Source organism: Aedes aegypti, chromosome 2 (assembly GCF_002204515.2).
Source record: "Aedes aegypti strain LVP_AGWG chromosome 2, AaegL5.0 Primary Assembly, whole genome shotgun sequence".
NCBI classification, from domain to species: domain Eukaryota; kingdom Metazoa; phylum Arthropoda; class Insecta; order Diptera; family Culicidae; genus Aedes; species Aedes aegypti.
Window position 1 is genome coordinate 75,328,529 of NC_035108.1, and position 16,528 is coordinate 75,345,056.

The following is a 16,528-nucleotide window of genomic DNA, read 5'->3' on the forward strand; positions in this document are numbered from 1 at the left end:
CTAAGATGAGTCGTAGAAGAATTCATGGAGAAAATATGGAAAAAAAATCAGCGTAGAATCTCCTTGAATTCTAGAATTCTTTTTTTAATTCGATTTCAATTTCATGGAAGAACATAATAGAGTCATAAGCAAGTCCCTATGAAAATGTCAAACGAAAAAATTATTGAAAAAGATCTGCTACCAGCCCTTTCAAATTTCCAGCCATTCCCTACGCCGTTTGATTATTTGTTGTTTATTCTTAAAACTATTAGTTCGAATTTGAAATTATTGGTGCTACCAGTTTTTTAAACTTAACAAAATAAAATAATGGGATTTCAACCCTGATCTAGATAGTGAGAGCCACGTCCCATATCTCTCGGTCCGGTCATCTCATCACAGCGAGAAAATTCGTTTCTTGGCTATTTATTAGAGTGGTTCAGAAAACCGTTTTTGCTCTACACCGCTCATTCAATTCTAGACCAAATTCTGAGTGTCCTTCCAAAATTTGAGCTCATTTGAATGAAAACTGAGACTGCACAAGCCCTTTTAAGTTTATATGGGAATTACTATGAGAAAAATAACCAATTCATTCAATCAGTCATAGTGTTTGCCCATGTGCTCTTGGGGATAGAAACAACGTTGATTCTGTGAGATATATTCATCAGCTACAACTTTGCCGAAGACCGTTTTCAAATCGGATGACTCAGTAATTAGTTATTGATTTATATCCAGTTGCAAATTCTTCAGCAGTACTCATTTAACTTCTGAACAGGCAACATTGCTGCACCTGGCGCAAAAGATAGCACGCACAAATCTAGGCTACTATGTTTTACTGCATATATCCAGTGATGCCTGCAGATCAGCCCAATAATTATACCCAAAGTTTTACATCTCATTCAAAAATCAATAATTAATTACCGAGGCGTCCGATTTTAAAACGGTCTTCGGCAAAGTTGCAGCTGATTATTGTATCTCACAGTATCAACATAGTTCTAATCTCCAAGAGCACATGGGCAAACACTATGACCGATTGAATGAGTTGTTTGCTTTTCCCATAGTAATTCCCATATAAACTTCAAAGGACTTGTGCAGTTTCAGTTTTCATCCAAATGAGCTCAAATTTTGGGAGGACACTCAGAATTTGATCTAGAATCGAATGAGCGGTGTGGAGCAAAAACGATTTTTTGAACCACTCTACTATTTATCCATCGAATCCGTTTACCTTTTAGAATGGAATAATTTTGTAAAATGGATTTGATCGAATGAACTTACGTCCAAAAAACACGTCGACCAATATTGCTGTGTATTCAATTCGGATTATTGTTGCTAAGCGGTGCCCTCATAAAATAATGAAAAAACTTTATTTTGAAAAATAAAAACCCTTTATAATGTATACACTAGCCTGCATTAGAAGCTCATGATTCTAATAAAGCGTTAGCTTATTCAAAGAGATTCAAAGTTTATTTTTGAAAACCGTCAAAGAGCATTTGCCGACACTAATACTGTTGCACATACACACAGAGAAAATGAGAGTGAATTTTCACAATATGCACTTTTGTGAGAGTGAGTATTTAAGTTGAAGATTTGCTAGAAAGTTTTAAATTTGATATAAGAACACTTGAGTTTTTGCAGCACATATTAACTTTATATCAATATTCATGCCAAATATTAATGCTCTAACTATCTCGTCCCCAATAGGTGTCCGCAAGAACCGTCAGTAAATGGCGTTAGCGATAATTTTGCTTAAGTCATCATCACCATCATACAAGATAAACTCACATGATCATCGTTCAACATCCACACTGAGAGAAAGATAAAAAAGCAAATGATAAAAAAAACAGCGCTAATCAACTATAGTGAGCCAACGCAAGAAGCTGTGGTGATTGAGAGAGTTTCAACCGACAATTGCCAAAACACTGATCGTCTCCGAAGGTAGCAGCAGATCTACAACAGCACAAAGCTTCGAAATGCTATCAGAAGAAACTTACTTATCATACGATAGCCGATAAATATTAAAGTTTAGCAGGATCAAATTTTAACTGTGAAATCTATACACGTTACACGTAAACAGCGAATACACATGGACACAAAAACATATACAGACAGACTAACACTAATCCATACACACACGCACATACATCCAAGTTGAAGAAAAATACATGTAGTGAGTACACGCTAAACACGAATTCATACAAACCGTAAAATGCCAACAAAAGAGGAAAACACATTCATATATTCGTTTTGATTGACATTTGTAAAGTAAGTAAACTTAAACCAGTTGATTAAGTTGAGCCACAAATGTAATGGACACGAGGAAGATGGAAGTCGAAAATAAACTTACGTGTTAAATAAAATTAATTATAGATATTAAATGAAGAGCATTAGTATCAAGAAAACCAGAACAAACTTTCTAAAGCAGTTACAAAGCGAACAGAAGATGTCTGAATATACGCGTTGCCGAAAGATGTAGCAAACAAACAAATATGGAAAGAAACTGGCAAAAAATCAACGAAAAGGCTACTAAATTCCAGTGATGATAACGAAGAGCCGAACGATGAAAGCTCTCTTCCCTATTCTATAAGCCAAACCTGTTTGCCAATTTGTTCCAGAAGCAGCAAAATAAATGACTCGTCAAAACCGTAACCACTTAATGAATTGATTCCATTACCTAATTGTAGAGTAGATTGAAAGAAGAACACTGCAATTTGTACTAGAGCCAAGTTATAGATAAATTGTCCAATTTTATCACCAAAAGTAATGTGTATGTCCCTGCTGTCCAGTGTAACAAAACATCCAGCAAAGAATTTACTGCATTATTACAGATTGGCACCATTTCCATAGAACCGTTTTCGCAAATTGGTAGAAATTTCGTTACGATTTCGCTTCCTTAGATTCTAAAAAGGAAATCCGCACTCACCGTTTAGTAGTTTGATGATTCTTATCCACCTGGTACCAGTTTGCAGCTCTCACTCTATTGTATGTTTGATGTTCAACGTTGATGAATTACTTTCGAAATGAATCAAAATCGAAAAACCGAAGATGACACAACAAGCAGACTGGCAACACTGACGAATTTGAGAAACAACTCTAACGCTCGCTCGAGCAAAGCTAATTAGAACAGAAAAAGCGTAAAAGGAAAGTAATCAATCTTTTTGGTGTGTAATCTTCATGAAAATGCATGAAAAATATGAAGCCAAAATAACAAAATATACCGAATTACATGTTTCAGAGAAAGAAAAAATTCAAACAGAAACAAAACCACTAGATAAATATTTATAAAAAATATTAGGAGCAAACAAGTGCAGAAAAATGGAAGCAGAGGATGAAACATATACACATACTCCTAGTGACGACTATTACTGTAAAAAAATGTCTCATATTACGCAATAGGAGAATTAATCCAATTGTAAAGCATCTCAACAAAACAAAATCCAACCGTGTAAAAGAAATCCCGAAGTCTAAAATTTGCGTCGTCAGTAAGCTCTCTATATTCTGTATGTGAACATTCGGTTCGGTTTCAAGCTGCACAGATTCATTCGTTCAAATTCGTTTCCTTTACAATTGCTGATAATATACATAAACAAAAAAACCTACAAAAAACACTGGTTCTGGTTTTCAACTGTACCTACAACAATGGGATCGATGAACGATGGGGCTATTGAATCAAAGTATAAAAAATAAATTCCCACGGTGCTGGCAACACACCCCCACAGAGAAACATATTGCGTTTTCTGAGTAAGTTGAAATTTTCCGTTTCTTCGATACAGCTCATTAAAAAGTATATACAATAACTGTAGATTTAAAATATCAAATTTCTTAATAAAACATATTCTTTTGTGATATGTTGTAATGGTTGTGTGTTATTTACTCGATGACAATTTCAATATGCATAACACTAACGGTCTAGGGATTGAAAGGTGGCAGTACTTACTTACTTACTTACTTACTTACTTACTTACTTACTTACTTACTTACTTACTTACTTACTTACCTACTTACTTACTTACTTACTTACTTACTTACTTACTTACTTACTTACTTACTTACTTACTTACTTACTTACTTACTTACTTACTTACTTACTTACTTACTTACTTACTTACTTACTTACTTACTTACTTACTTACTTACTTACTTACTTACTTACTTACTTACTTACTTACTTACTTACTTACTTACTTACTTACTTACTTACTTACTTACTTACTTACTTACTTACTCCTTCTCACGTTCTCACATTACTCTTGGAATCATTTTCTAAATTCATTCACAATTCCTTTATGAAGGCTTTTCATTAGGAATTTCTTCTTCTTCTTGGTATTAACGTCCCCACTGGGACAGAGCCGGCTACTCAGCGTAGTGTTCTAAGAGCACTTCCACATTTATTAACTGAGAGCTTTCTTTGCCTATGTTGCCATTTTCGCATTCGTATATTGTCAGTGCAGACATAATCAAGAACAAACACTAACTTCGCTCAACTATTTCGCGCGACTAAAACGTCGCTGGTCGCTGGCGACCTTTTCATGTTAGTGATCGAGCGAAACAGGCTATTCCATTGCGTCGCTGGAGCACTAAACTGCAAAGCGCTCAACAGTTCAGCGACGCGACAGTTGAGCGACTTTGCAGCGATTACTCGGATGCACAATATCGTGTGTAAGGTACGATGATACTTTATACCCAGGGAAGCCAAGGAAATTTCCATTACGAAAAGATCCTGGACCGACCGGGAATCGAGCCCAGACACCTTCAGCGTGGCTTTGCTAAAGTTGTAACCGCGGACTCTAACCACACGGCTAAGGAAGGCCCCAAGGAAGTTCTTCTTACTGATCTTAGATCAGAGATGTGTGGGGATTCGCTCGTCGGGGGCCCGCTACATGGAATGATTCGATGGTTGGATGTTCGCAGGTTGAAAAAAAACACAACTCAAAATCAAACGATTGTCAAGAGAAGATGTCAAATTGCCTTTTACCTCTGAGTACCGTCGCATTAAGTCTCCATATATAGAACAAATGTGTATGTGTTAATGCGTTAGATTGGAGCATTTTCACCAGCTGTCAGTCATTCCAACTAACGTGTCAGAGTCGCTAGATGGGAGGCAATGGTGTTCCAACCAGCGAATCCCCGCTGTAGAGATCATTTTAATTTCTTTCATCCAGGAATTTATCCAAAGGTTTCTTTTGAAACTTCATCGAAATTGTGTTTTGCATAAATTCCTTTTTTCGTCAAAAAATCTTGCAATGCTTTTATTTAGTGAATTGCCCTGAATTAATTCTGAGAGTATCTCTAAGAAATTCAAGACATTGTTAAAGATTCTTCAAAGTATTTGTCCAGGGATTTCTCAAAATATTTTTCGGAAATTAATTTTGAATTTATATCAAGGATGTTCATCAAAATTTTCTAAACGATATTCCTTGCAATTATTTTGAGGATTTCTACATACATTCGTTTAGAGATTTTTAAAGAAATATTTTAGTGATTGTCCAAAGAAAATTTGCCAGTTTCTTAGAATTACATTCGCAATTGGGTTCTAAAGCCCTGTCCCAATTTTAGTATCAAACGCTTAAGTTTAGGGCAAAAACACATGTTTACTCAATTTTTAAATGATTTTCATTTGTTTAAGTCCAAAAAACATTTTTTTTAATGATTTTTGAGATTTTGTCCCACCCTTTGGTTTAAACTCAAATTTTGGGTATATTTTGTGTTCCGTGTCCCTGCTGAAATGTCAGATAGGAACAACCCCAGTGTTAAAACTATATGCCCTGTGGCATTTTTGTCGAAACTGTGAATGTCAAACATGATCACAAGTGTCAAGGTTCATATATGGAATCATTTTTGAAATTGAAGTTTAAAAATGTTATAGCCGTTATTTGAGTTAGAAAAAATGCTAAAGTAGTTGCAAGAACATGCTCTTTCGTATTATTAAATAAAAACAAGAATTCATTAAACATTTTAGGACCCAATTCCACCAGGAATCTGAGTTTACTAAAAGCTCAATCATATTAAATTTCAATATTATTGGCTGAAGGCTGTATGTATTCATAAGTGAAAAAAACTACAGATTTGACAAAAACATCAAACGTTTTAGACAATAATTGTCGAAATTATTTAGATTATTCAGATTAGTTATTTAGAAATGTTTAATCCGTTTTTGTTTCGAACACGAGATTTTATGCCTTGTTTCGATAATTCTTTCAAAAAATCTTGCTGTAAGCGCTTCTATGTAGAAGTGCGAGCCAACATTACAAAGAACAGTCTTCTACAAAAATAGCACTAAAAAAATTTCAAAATAATTGTACAAAAATCAGTGTAACTATGAGAGGCAATCGCCTGCTTCCATGAAAGTACTTTCAGTAATTTTATTCACTCTGCAAGGAAATCATAATTTGGCGAAATTTCTCAAGTAAGCATGCTTGGCAAGATCATACTACTGTACATACTACGAAATGGTTCTAAATTGCGTTAAGGTGACACATCTCGGAATCCAAACATGGCAGGTACAATGGCCGGCTTGTGCCCCTACTTACGATTTCAAAGGCACCAATGTGTTGAAATAATTAACGTACAAGGTCAATCTTCTTATTTTAAGCTTTCTGCTAGTGCACAAAGCTAAAATAGGAATTGCACTGTAGTTTGATGCCTCTTTCGCGAGATTTGTGCCTTCAAAGTTTTGGTACATTATTAAATTATGATTCCAAGCTGTTTCGCCTTAAATGAAAATTTTCGTTCTTTCAATGACATTTTTTTTTTCCTTATTAAAGTGATTTTTAACTCGTTTGGCTAGTTCATCACTGCCACATGAGGTGCCTGAAGGGCACTCGTGTAACGGGGGAAAGTAAGGCGAACCATAAGGGTCCGTCTTCGAGCCCAACCGTGGGGTCTCGCCAAAGGTTTCGTAGCTAATCTCTCAAAGTTACTGACGTTCCCGGATTACTTCACTGTGTTATAATTTGTTATTCTAGTATACCTATTTGCGCTAATGTTCCAAATCCAAAGTGTTTGCACAAGATTTGCCCTATTAATTTGTGGTGAGGCCACTATAACAACGATAATGATCTCGGACTGCCCACAGTTAGATCCTATAGAAGAGGCCAGCATCTTTGAGGAAACAGATCAGGGAGGTTGTAGCGGATGCATCGTCACTTAGAATTTCCCGGATACTGCTGGAGAGTCCATATGTTTGACGTGAGAACTCATACTGGGGACAGACACATAGGAAGTGCTCAACAGTGTTTCTCACGTTGCACGTTGAGCAGATAACGTTGAAATCAGCTCCATCGAAGTTGTGAGAGAGACGCGTGTGTCCAGTACGCAATCTTGAGACAACCCGTTGTTCACGTAAGGATTTACGATCATCCCAGGCAGACGTATCTTGTTTGATTTTTCGGATATATGATGAGTGGGAGCTAGCCCATTCGACATTCCAGTGGTCCCTAAATTTTTTCCTGATGTGTCTTTTGACATCATCCAGCGGGGCTGTGGAGCTATACCTCCGTTCGGCGTGACCGATTCCAGCGAGTCGATCTGCTGCAACGTTTCCAGGGATTCCGCAATGGCCGGGTATCCAGGCAAACACAGTGCTGTGTGGTGAATTTTTAATAATTCCTTGTATCCAAGGGTGCTGTGGGGTATCAGATTGAAGGGCAGAGATGACACTGGTGGAGTCCGTTAACACTAAAATTGGTCGCACGCTGACAGTAGTAGCAGCAATAAAAACCGCCACAGCTTCCGCCGAGAAGATTGAGTACCACGGTTGAAGACTTTTGCTGATTTCCAGAGAATGTCCGATGATTCCAATACCTACTCCTACCTGGGAGAGGGAGCCATCTGTGTAACGGTGCTCGTAGCCTGAATATTTTGTCTGCAATCATTCAAGCACTGACATTCGAAGCGTTTGCGAGTTGTCACCCGCTCTAAATCGACGCTTGATTTCGTCATCGATTTTTGGTGTTTCTTTATGCCAACTATTGTCTCCGTACCAGTGGTACTTAGCCACAGGGGTGAGATTTCTATTGGCCACCCTACGGAAAATCTTATTTCCTTCTTCAAGGAGAAAAACGCCCGGAGGTTTTTGCAGCATGGACTGCAGCCTTAGTGCAAATTGCTTTGGTTATGAAATGGCGAAAAGGTGGTCGACCCGCCTCGACACATGCAGAGTCGGCTGGCGTAGACGGGAGGAGTCCGGAAATAGTACGAATGTAGCTGTTGTATATGGGCGCTAATATTTCTACCAGCTGGTTGTAGGCGATGCAGGTGAGCTCCAAGCCATACAGGAGACGGCTATCAACAATGGCTTCAGCTACTCGGAATCGAATCCCACGATTATTGGAACGATGTGGACGGGAGATTGTCCGAAGTAGATTCAATCTTGTTTGGCAGTTATTCTTAACGTTGGTAAAATGCGGCTTAAAAGACAGGTGTCGATCAATTATGATCCCGAGTACTTTCACTGTCTTCTTGGAGGGAATAGGGTTACCATCCACCCGGATTGGCGTTCTGTCGTATTGATGCCTATACTTACAGACGTGGCAGCGTACACTTTTATTGGCGGAGAGGCTGAAACCAACTGATGTCGCCCATTTTACGACTGAACTAACAGCAGCTTGGGCCCGAATCCTGGTGCGACCACGGGTGCTGCCAGATACGACTAACAATATATCGTCAGCATACACGAAGATATGGACACCTCGGGGAATAACGGAGAAAACACTGTTCATCGCTACGAGGAAGAGGGTCACAGCAATAACAGATCCTTGGGGGACACCAGTTTCTTCTGGGTAAGACTCCGAGGTAGTATCTCCGATTGCAACACGGAAAAAGCGATTGACAAGGAAATTTTTGCAAAAGTGCACTATGTGCCCTGATAGCCCCCAGTCAACAAGTTGTTGAAGGACTAGCGGTGTCCAGGTACAATTAAAAGCCTTTGAAATATCTAGAGATATCACTTCCGTGTGTAGCCCTTCAGCATTCGCTTTATGAAGCACATCGCCCAATGCTGCAAAGTACGTGTTAGTACCAAAACCTGATCGGAATGCATGCTGCCTTTGGTCAAGCCGTCTATCGGATTCAAGCTTCTGTTTGAGCCGCCGATTTGTTGATAATTGAAAACTCCGGGTTTTCTTCTTCTTAGAGGCTATCCACCTTCCTTTATTATCTTGCCTTCGCCAGCAAGGATCTGAAAACTGATGCCTTGTCTGGTCGTACACAGGGTATTGATTCTGATGCTTCATGGTCCACTAGCGATGGTTTTGCTACACACGTATTCTACAGTTATAGTGAGGCTTAACCTTATATGTACATAGTGAGGCATAAAAGTATTGATACAACAATGAAAATTGATTCCTCAACACGTTCCTTCAATTTTCATGTTTAGCAATCCAAACAATTTGTGATGCTGAACTTTTGATAACGGCTTTGTTAAAGCATCTGCTGGTTGATCATTAGTTTGCTTATAAATAACCTTCATATCTCCTTTCTTAATCAAGTCCCTAATGAAAACAAATTTAACATCGATGTGCTTCATCCGTTGATGTTCTCGTGGTTCCTTCGAAAAATTGATGCAGGGGATGTTGTCTTCATGTATGACAATTGGTAAGTTATCCACTTCCAATTCTGTCAACAAATGTGATAGCCACATTCCTTCCTTGGCTGCGGTACACAAAGCAACTAACTCTGCTTCTGTAGATGAAAGACTCACTGTAGGTTGACGTTTCGTTGCCCACGAAACCATATTTCCAAAAACTTGGAAAACATATCCAGAAATCGATTTCCTGTCTTCTACGTCGTTTCCAAAGTCGGCATCCGCGTATCCTTGCAGTATTGGTTCTTCTTGGCGTTTCTTATACACGATCTTCGTAGCCTTGGTTCCTTTCAAGTATCTCAAAATACGCTTTAGTCCACTCCAGTGAACATCCGTTGCACGTGACTGGTATTTACTCAATATATTAACGGCAGCGTTGATATCTGGTCTCGATGATAAAGCCAAATACTGTAAACATCCGAGAAGTTCTTTGTATGGATATTCAGTAGGTTGAACCTCTTTGGTATCCCAATTGGTATTAGCATCCATCGGTGTTGCAATTGGCTTACAATTTTCCATACCAAATCTTGCCAGAATATTCTCAATGTATCCCGTTTGAGAAATTTCCGTAACTTGGTTTTCGATATCTCGTCTGATATCCAATCCCAAAAAGTGTGAAATTTCTTTCAAATCTTTCATTTGAAATTCATCTGAAAGTTTGTTTTTGATCCAGCTAATAGCCTTAGCTGAACTTCCAATAATGAGGACATCATCGACGTAAAGAACAACGTAGAGCTGATGTTGACCCATTTTATAAATGCAACATTCGTTGCTCAATGGAACAAATCCAAGTTTTCTCATGGTGCCATCAAATCGTTCATTCCAACTTCTACCAGATTGTTTCAATCCATAAAGGGATTTTTGAAGTTTGACGATTTTTGATTTTCCAAATTCATCTGCTGGAAGTTCCATAAATACTTCTTCGTTTAGTTCTCCATTCAAATAAGCTGTCTTAACGTCCATTTGGTGGATAATTAGCTTGTGTTCGTTTGCCAATGACAACATAACTCTAATGCTATTCATATTGGCCACTGGTGCAAAAGTATCATGATAGTCAAGACCTGGTTTCTGTGAACAACCTTTCGCAACCAATCTAGCCTTGTACCGATCATCATCTTTAATGGTAAACACCCATTTTGATTTAACTGGTTTACGGTTCCCCAGTGTATTTGCAGGAATCCATGTTTGGTTTTCATCCAGTGAATTCATTTCCTGTATTATGGCGTCTTTCCAATGATTCCAATCGGATCGTTTCTTCAAATGTTCAACCGTTTGCGGAATTTCTTGCATGTTTCCTCCCGCAAGAAATGTAGTCTCGTAATCCGCAAACCATTTGGGTTGTTTTCGTGTTCGTTCATTTCTTCGTAGCTCTTGTTCTTGTATTCGATCAGTCTGTTGCACTGGATCAGCTTCCGGAATACTAGATTCTTTATCACTAGCTGTGATAAACGTATCATCGAGGGTTTCGTCTTCAACTTCATTGATAGTTATATTATGATCCACAATTTCTTCCTCAGGATGACCTCCATGGGAAATAGTGACATTATCCATGTCAATAGAATCATTAATCATACTTTCGTTCTCCGTATGGCATTCAATGGTTGGTAGTTCTTCGTTGAATACTACATCCCTGGATATTGTTATAGAATGGGTTTCTTCATCAAGTAGTCTGTAGCCATTGTTCGCATACCCAACAAATTTCAGCAGTCTGCTTCTTTTGTCTAATTTTTGTCGCTTTTCCTTAGGGATTTGAGCATATGCATCACATCCGAAAATCCTCAGTTTTTCTACATTTGGTTTCTTTCCAAACCACATTTCGTATGGAGTTTTATGCTCCAGCATCGCATTCGTTGGAGATCTATTAGTCAAATAAGTTGCAGCATACACGGCTTCTCCCCAAAGCTCTTTTGGCGAATTACTCTCGTGCAACATAGTTCGTGCCTTATCCAAAAGTGTCCTATTCATTCTCTCGCTTACCCCATTCTGTTGTGGAGTATATGGCACTGTCGCTACCATTTGAATCCCTTTTCTGGCACAGAATTGAATGAAGTCGTTTCCATAGTATTCAGAACCATTATCTGAACGCAAACAAGCTATCTTCTTTCCAAAATGCGCTGATGCCATTGCTTCGTATAGTTGGAAACAACTCAATACGTCACTTTTGTGCTGCAAAAGGTATACCACCGTAAAATGTGTGAAGTCGTCAATGAATGTTACAAAATATCGATATCCTTCGTATGTCGGTTCTTCAAAATATCCGCAAACGTCAGAGTGTACCAATTCAAGCGGTCTGTTTGAACGAGGCTTTTCTGTATCCTTGAACCTTTCTCTTGTTTGTTTTCCAAACAAGCATGAATCGCATTGTAACGTGTTACTGTCAAATTCACTCGATTTAATTTCAAATCCTTCAATCATTGAATGTCGATGCAATTTCTCCATGCTAGATTGTCCAAGATGTCCGAGGCGCTTATGCCAAGTTACCAAACCATTATTCTTACAAAGCATTGCATTATTGGCCGGTTGGTTTCCATGAACGTCAAGCCAATATAATCCATTCAAAAGATGCCCTCTAGCGATAACCTCGCCAGATTTCTCTTGAATTACAACGGATTTGTTGGAGAAATGGACTTCCTTCCCTTGAGCAACAACTCTTTTCACGGAAATCAGATTTTCCTGTAACCCAGGAATAAAAAGACAGTTATACAGCTTCAACTTCTTAATTTTATTCTCTCCAACTACAGACTTCAATGCTACCGATCCCTTCTTGGTTGCTTTCATGTGCTCACCCTGCTTTGCGGTAGTAACAATCAAATTCACATCCAAATTCTCCACATCACTCATCATGGTATCATCATTGATCATGTGGTTCGATGCTCCTGAGTCGATCACGAAACGCTTTTGCTTCACTGGTCTGGTGGAAACCATCAGCGCGTGTTCTCGATCCTTCCTGTCCGAGCTTGCCTGCCTGATCCACTTCTTTCGGATGAACTTTTTGTTCTTCGTTTCATTCGGGCATTTGTTCCGGTAATGGCCCATCTGGTGACATCCGAAACATTCAATGCCATCCCTCGGTTTGGCTACCATAGCCACATTTGTCGGTTGTCGTTCCGGTCGCTGAATCGTCTCGGCATCCAACAGCATTCGATGTAATTCGTCGAGAGGCTTGGTCTTCAAAACCGGTTCGGGTAGCATGAGAATTGCTGCCACCGCATGGTTCAGACGATGTGGTACTGCTCCGAGCAATGTTTGAATCTTCTCCAGATGCGTACCTTGTGGGTCAGCATATTCCAGCTCCATACAGAGCCGAGAATGTTCCTTGAACAATTCCTCCAGGGAGTGGAATTGGCGATCTCCCAACCTGAACAGCTGACGGCGTAGTGACATAGCCACCAGTGTTCCGCCTCTCTGGTATGCGTTTGACAAAGCATCCATGCACTCTTTCGCATATTGGCAGTGCATGAGCTTCTGGAGAGGCTTGTTTCCTATAGTGAAGATGATTTCATCGATGGCCTCGCAATCATCTTCGCAACGCTTTTGGTAAAGCGCTTGCCGACGTGCTTCTTCGGCAGGTGTGGCATTTGGGTCTGGTTGTCCATACGGCTCCTGTCGAGGCGTGCGCAGCACAGTATAGTCCAGCTTCAACCGTGACAGATGATGCATCAGACGCCATTTCCATGGCGTAAATTCTCGTTCGTCTCCCTCGAACACGCCAACCATTTGGCTTCGTCTTTCGATCAGCATCACCGTCTTCGCATTCGGCACCAAAAGATTATCCATCCCATTGGTGGCTTCGGCCGTACGAAGCCCGTCCGATGCTGTCACTCGTATCGATGGAATATTTTCTGTACGGACTCTGCCATACTGTCTGCTACTAGATTCGGCGTCGTACTGGCCTTCTTCTTCATCGTACCAATCGCCACCTGCTGCCCCAAGATTACGATCATCATCGTGCAATCTGCCGAATCGGTTTCTGCCAGGTGTTTCGTCACGCCGATCCCAACCGTGCACTCCACCGTCCTGGTCGCGGCTACGATTCTGACTAACCGTCCTGTTTATGCCACGGCCTGCATCATCATTTCTGATATAACTGCGACTCTCACCAGCCGCATTATCTCTGCCACGATTTGTGGCAGTATGTCCACTTTCACCACGGCTAACACCAGCCGCTCTCTCACGACTATGATTTGCACTGGTTGCTCCGTCCTCGCTCCGACTTCTGCCACCGTGTTTGGGTATTGCTCCTGTCGCTCGACCTCGGCTGCTACCCACAGTCCCTCTGTCCTGGCTGCTGCCCGACTCGTTCTTGCTGCGACTCAATTCGTTCCGGCTGCTATCCACAGCCGACTCATTCCGACTGCTGCCGACAGCCGACTCGTTCCGGGCTCTGCCTACAGCCGACTCGCCCCGGCCTCTGCCTGGAGCCGACTCATTCCGACTGCTGCCCACAGCCAACTCGTCCCGGTCTCGGCCTACAGCCGACTCGTACCGATTGCTACCGGTAGCCGACTTCTTCCGGCTGCTAACCACAGCCGACTCGTTCCTGCTGCTAACCACAGCCGATTCGTCCTGGTCCATCGTTCTGTTGCGCCTTGGTATGGCCTGGGCCCATAACCTGTTGATAATTGAAAACTCCGGGTTTTCTTCTTCTTAGAGGCTATCCACCTTCCTTTATTATCTTGCCTTCGCCAGCAAGGATCTGAAAACTGATGCCTTGTCTGGTCGTACACAGGGTATTGATTCTGATGCTTCATGGTCCACTAGCGATGGTTTTGCTACACACGTATTCTACAGTTATAGTGAGGCTTAACCTTATATGTACATAGTGAGGCATAAAAGTATTGATACAACAATGAAAATTGATTCCTCAACACGATTTACCATTCTTTCCATCACCTTGGAGAGACAACATGTAAGGGCAATGGGACGGTATTTAGTTGGATCTTTAGAACAGCAGTTGGCTTTAGGGATGGGAATTACTAAACTTTCGTGCCATTCATCTGGGTATTTGTCGGAGAGCCATGATTGGTTAATTAATTCTAGAAATTTTATAACACCTGTCGCGGGAAGGTTCTTCAATAGTGGATAACCGACATTATCTGGGCCGGCCGAGCTACCAGAACAACAGCTGAGAGCAAATTTTAGCTCGTTGAGCGAGAAAGCCGTGTTAACCAAATCGTTGCTTGGATCGTTGGGGACGTGGAAATTGGGCAGCGATGCAGAGCAGGGATGAACGCGTCGCATGAAGGAATCGTTATAGTTGCTTCTGGAGGAAAGGTGCGAGAAATAGTCTCCGAGAGCTGCAGCTACCACAGGTGGATCTGATATATAAGCGCCGTTGATTGAAAGGGACATTTGAGTGGTTTTCCTCTTACCACTGAGGGCGTTGATACTACCCAAAAGTTGAGCAGAAGATTGGGATCCGTTCAGGCTTTCTAAGAAAGACTCCCAACTGGCCAACTTCGAGTTTCTGATGATTTTTCTACATACGACGTGCAATGTGCGATAACGATTGAGCACCTCTGCTCTTTCAGGGTGATCTGCTGGTAGCCTTTTAGCTGCTCGAAGTGCTTTTCGACGTGCTTTGACGGCTTTGCGGACGTCTTCTGACCACCAGTGAAGGGCTTTACGGCCGGGCTTGTTGCTGGTTCGAGGGATGGAGGCATTTGCAGCGTCATAGACTAGTCTGGTGAATTCCGGCAATGTATTTGGGGGATTGTCTTGAAGACGCAGCCTCACATTCAAATCATAGGACTGCCAATCGGCTTTTTCGTATTTCCACCTAGGCCTTCTGGTTGTTTCGGGAGAGACTGTGGAAAAGCTGATCTGAATAGGAAAATGGTCGCTTCCATAGGTGTCGGAGTTTATGCCCCAGAGCAACTTGCTGAGAAGTGAACGGCTGACTGCTGAGACATCAATGGCAGAAGAAAAGTTCCCGTTGAAGAAGGTGTCGGAACCGTTGTTTAAGACCACCATGTCGGCCACTTCAAACAGGCTTAGTAAAGCGACCCCTCTGGAATCGGATTTATCACCTCCCCATGCTTGGTGGTGAGAGTTAGTGTCTCCAACAAATAATATCGGACCGGGGATGGCTTCAAATACCTTGGCCATGCGTTTGCTAAAGTCTGGGATTGTTGAACATGGTAGATACGCGTTGATGATATTGACACATATGGGGCCCTGAAGTTGCACTCCAATTATCGGAAGATCTGAGTTGATGTCAAGCGGTTCGAATGGTATTGTTTTTAGCACACCAATGCCTACTGAGTGTCGGAAGTTGCTACCTTTTTTTATGGTCCACTGATATCTACCACCGAGTGATTTGTTGAGTTGGGGGATAGAGATTTTGTTGATTTCCTGCAGCGTCAAACACCAAGGAGAGGACCCATGGGTTAGGAGTTCGAGATTCGCTAAGTTGTTGTAATATCCGTTGATGTTCCACTGGAGAAGAAAATTCACTGGTTTGGGTAGGGTAGGAGCCGGATATGGGAGGCTGCTTGATGATTGACTTGTAGAGGCGCTTGTGTTGAGGTTGTTTAAAGTAGTGTTGGACACATCCGTACGGGGGAAGACCATTCCACTCGAAGGTACTGGGAATCCAGGAGAATCAGAGGAGGCGCTGGACTTACCTACAGTAATATCTGGCTGATTTGCTTGCTCGGAAATGGACGATGAAGGTGCAGCCGTTATGGGCAGGGTTGTTTCAACTACCGGGAAGAAAGGTGCTGCAAGTGGTGAGAGAGATGTACCTTCATTGAAATTCGATTTGTCTGCTAGGATGTCTTGGGTTGTTCTCTGATTGTATTCCGGGCAAAACAGAGCGCTATCAGTGATGAGTACCGATGTTTCGATGGTCTTTTTGCCTGTTCGCTGTAACCAGGAAGGACCTGGAGGAACGACAGCTCCACATCCTAGTGCTTTTTTGATGTGGATGTCATATCTCGCTGCATTCGTCAGTGCATCAATCGGAAGCTG

The 16,528-nt window shown here is 41.2% G+C and overlaps 1 protein-coding gene across 7 annotated transcripts in view; it reads left to right on the plus strand.

The window, feature by feature from the left end:
• LOC5573780 (protein FAM133A) overlaps nucleotides 1–3,605 on the plus strand; it is a 341,803-nt gene extending 338,198 nt beyond the window's left edge. For all 7 annotated transcript variants that reach the window (XM_021841231.1, XM_021841232.1, XM_021841235.1 and 4 more), the window contains one exon: nucleotides 1,678–3,605. Coding sequence is in view for 2 of the 7 variants with exons in the window: in XM_021841235.1 (XP_021696927.1) it covers nucleotides 1,678–1,700 (23 nt within the window). In the remaining 5 variants the exon portion in view is untranslated. The remainder of the gene's footprint in view (nucleotides 1–1,677) is intronic.
• The last annotated feature ends 12,923 nt before the right edge of the window (nucleotides 3,606–16,528 follow it).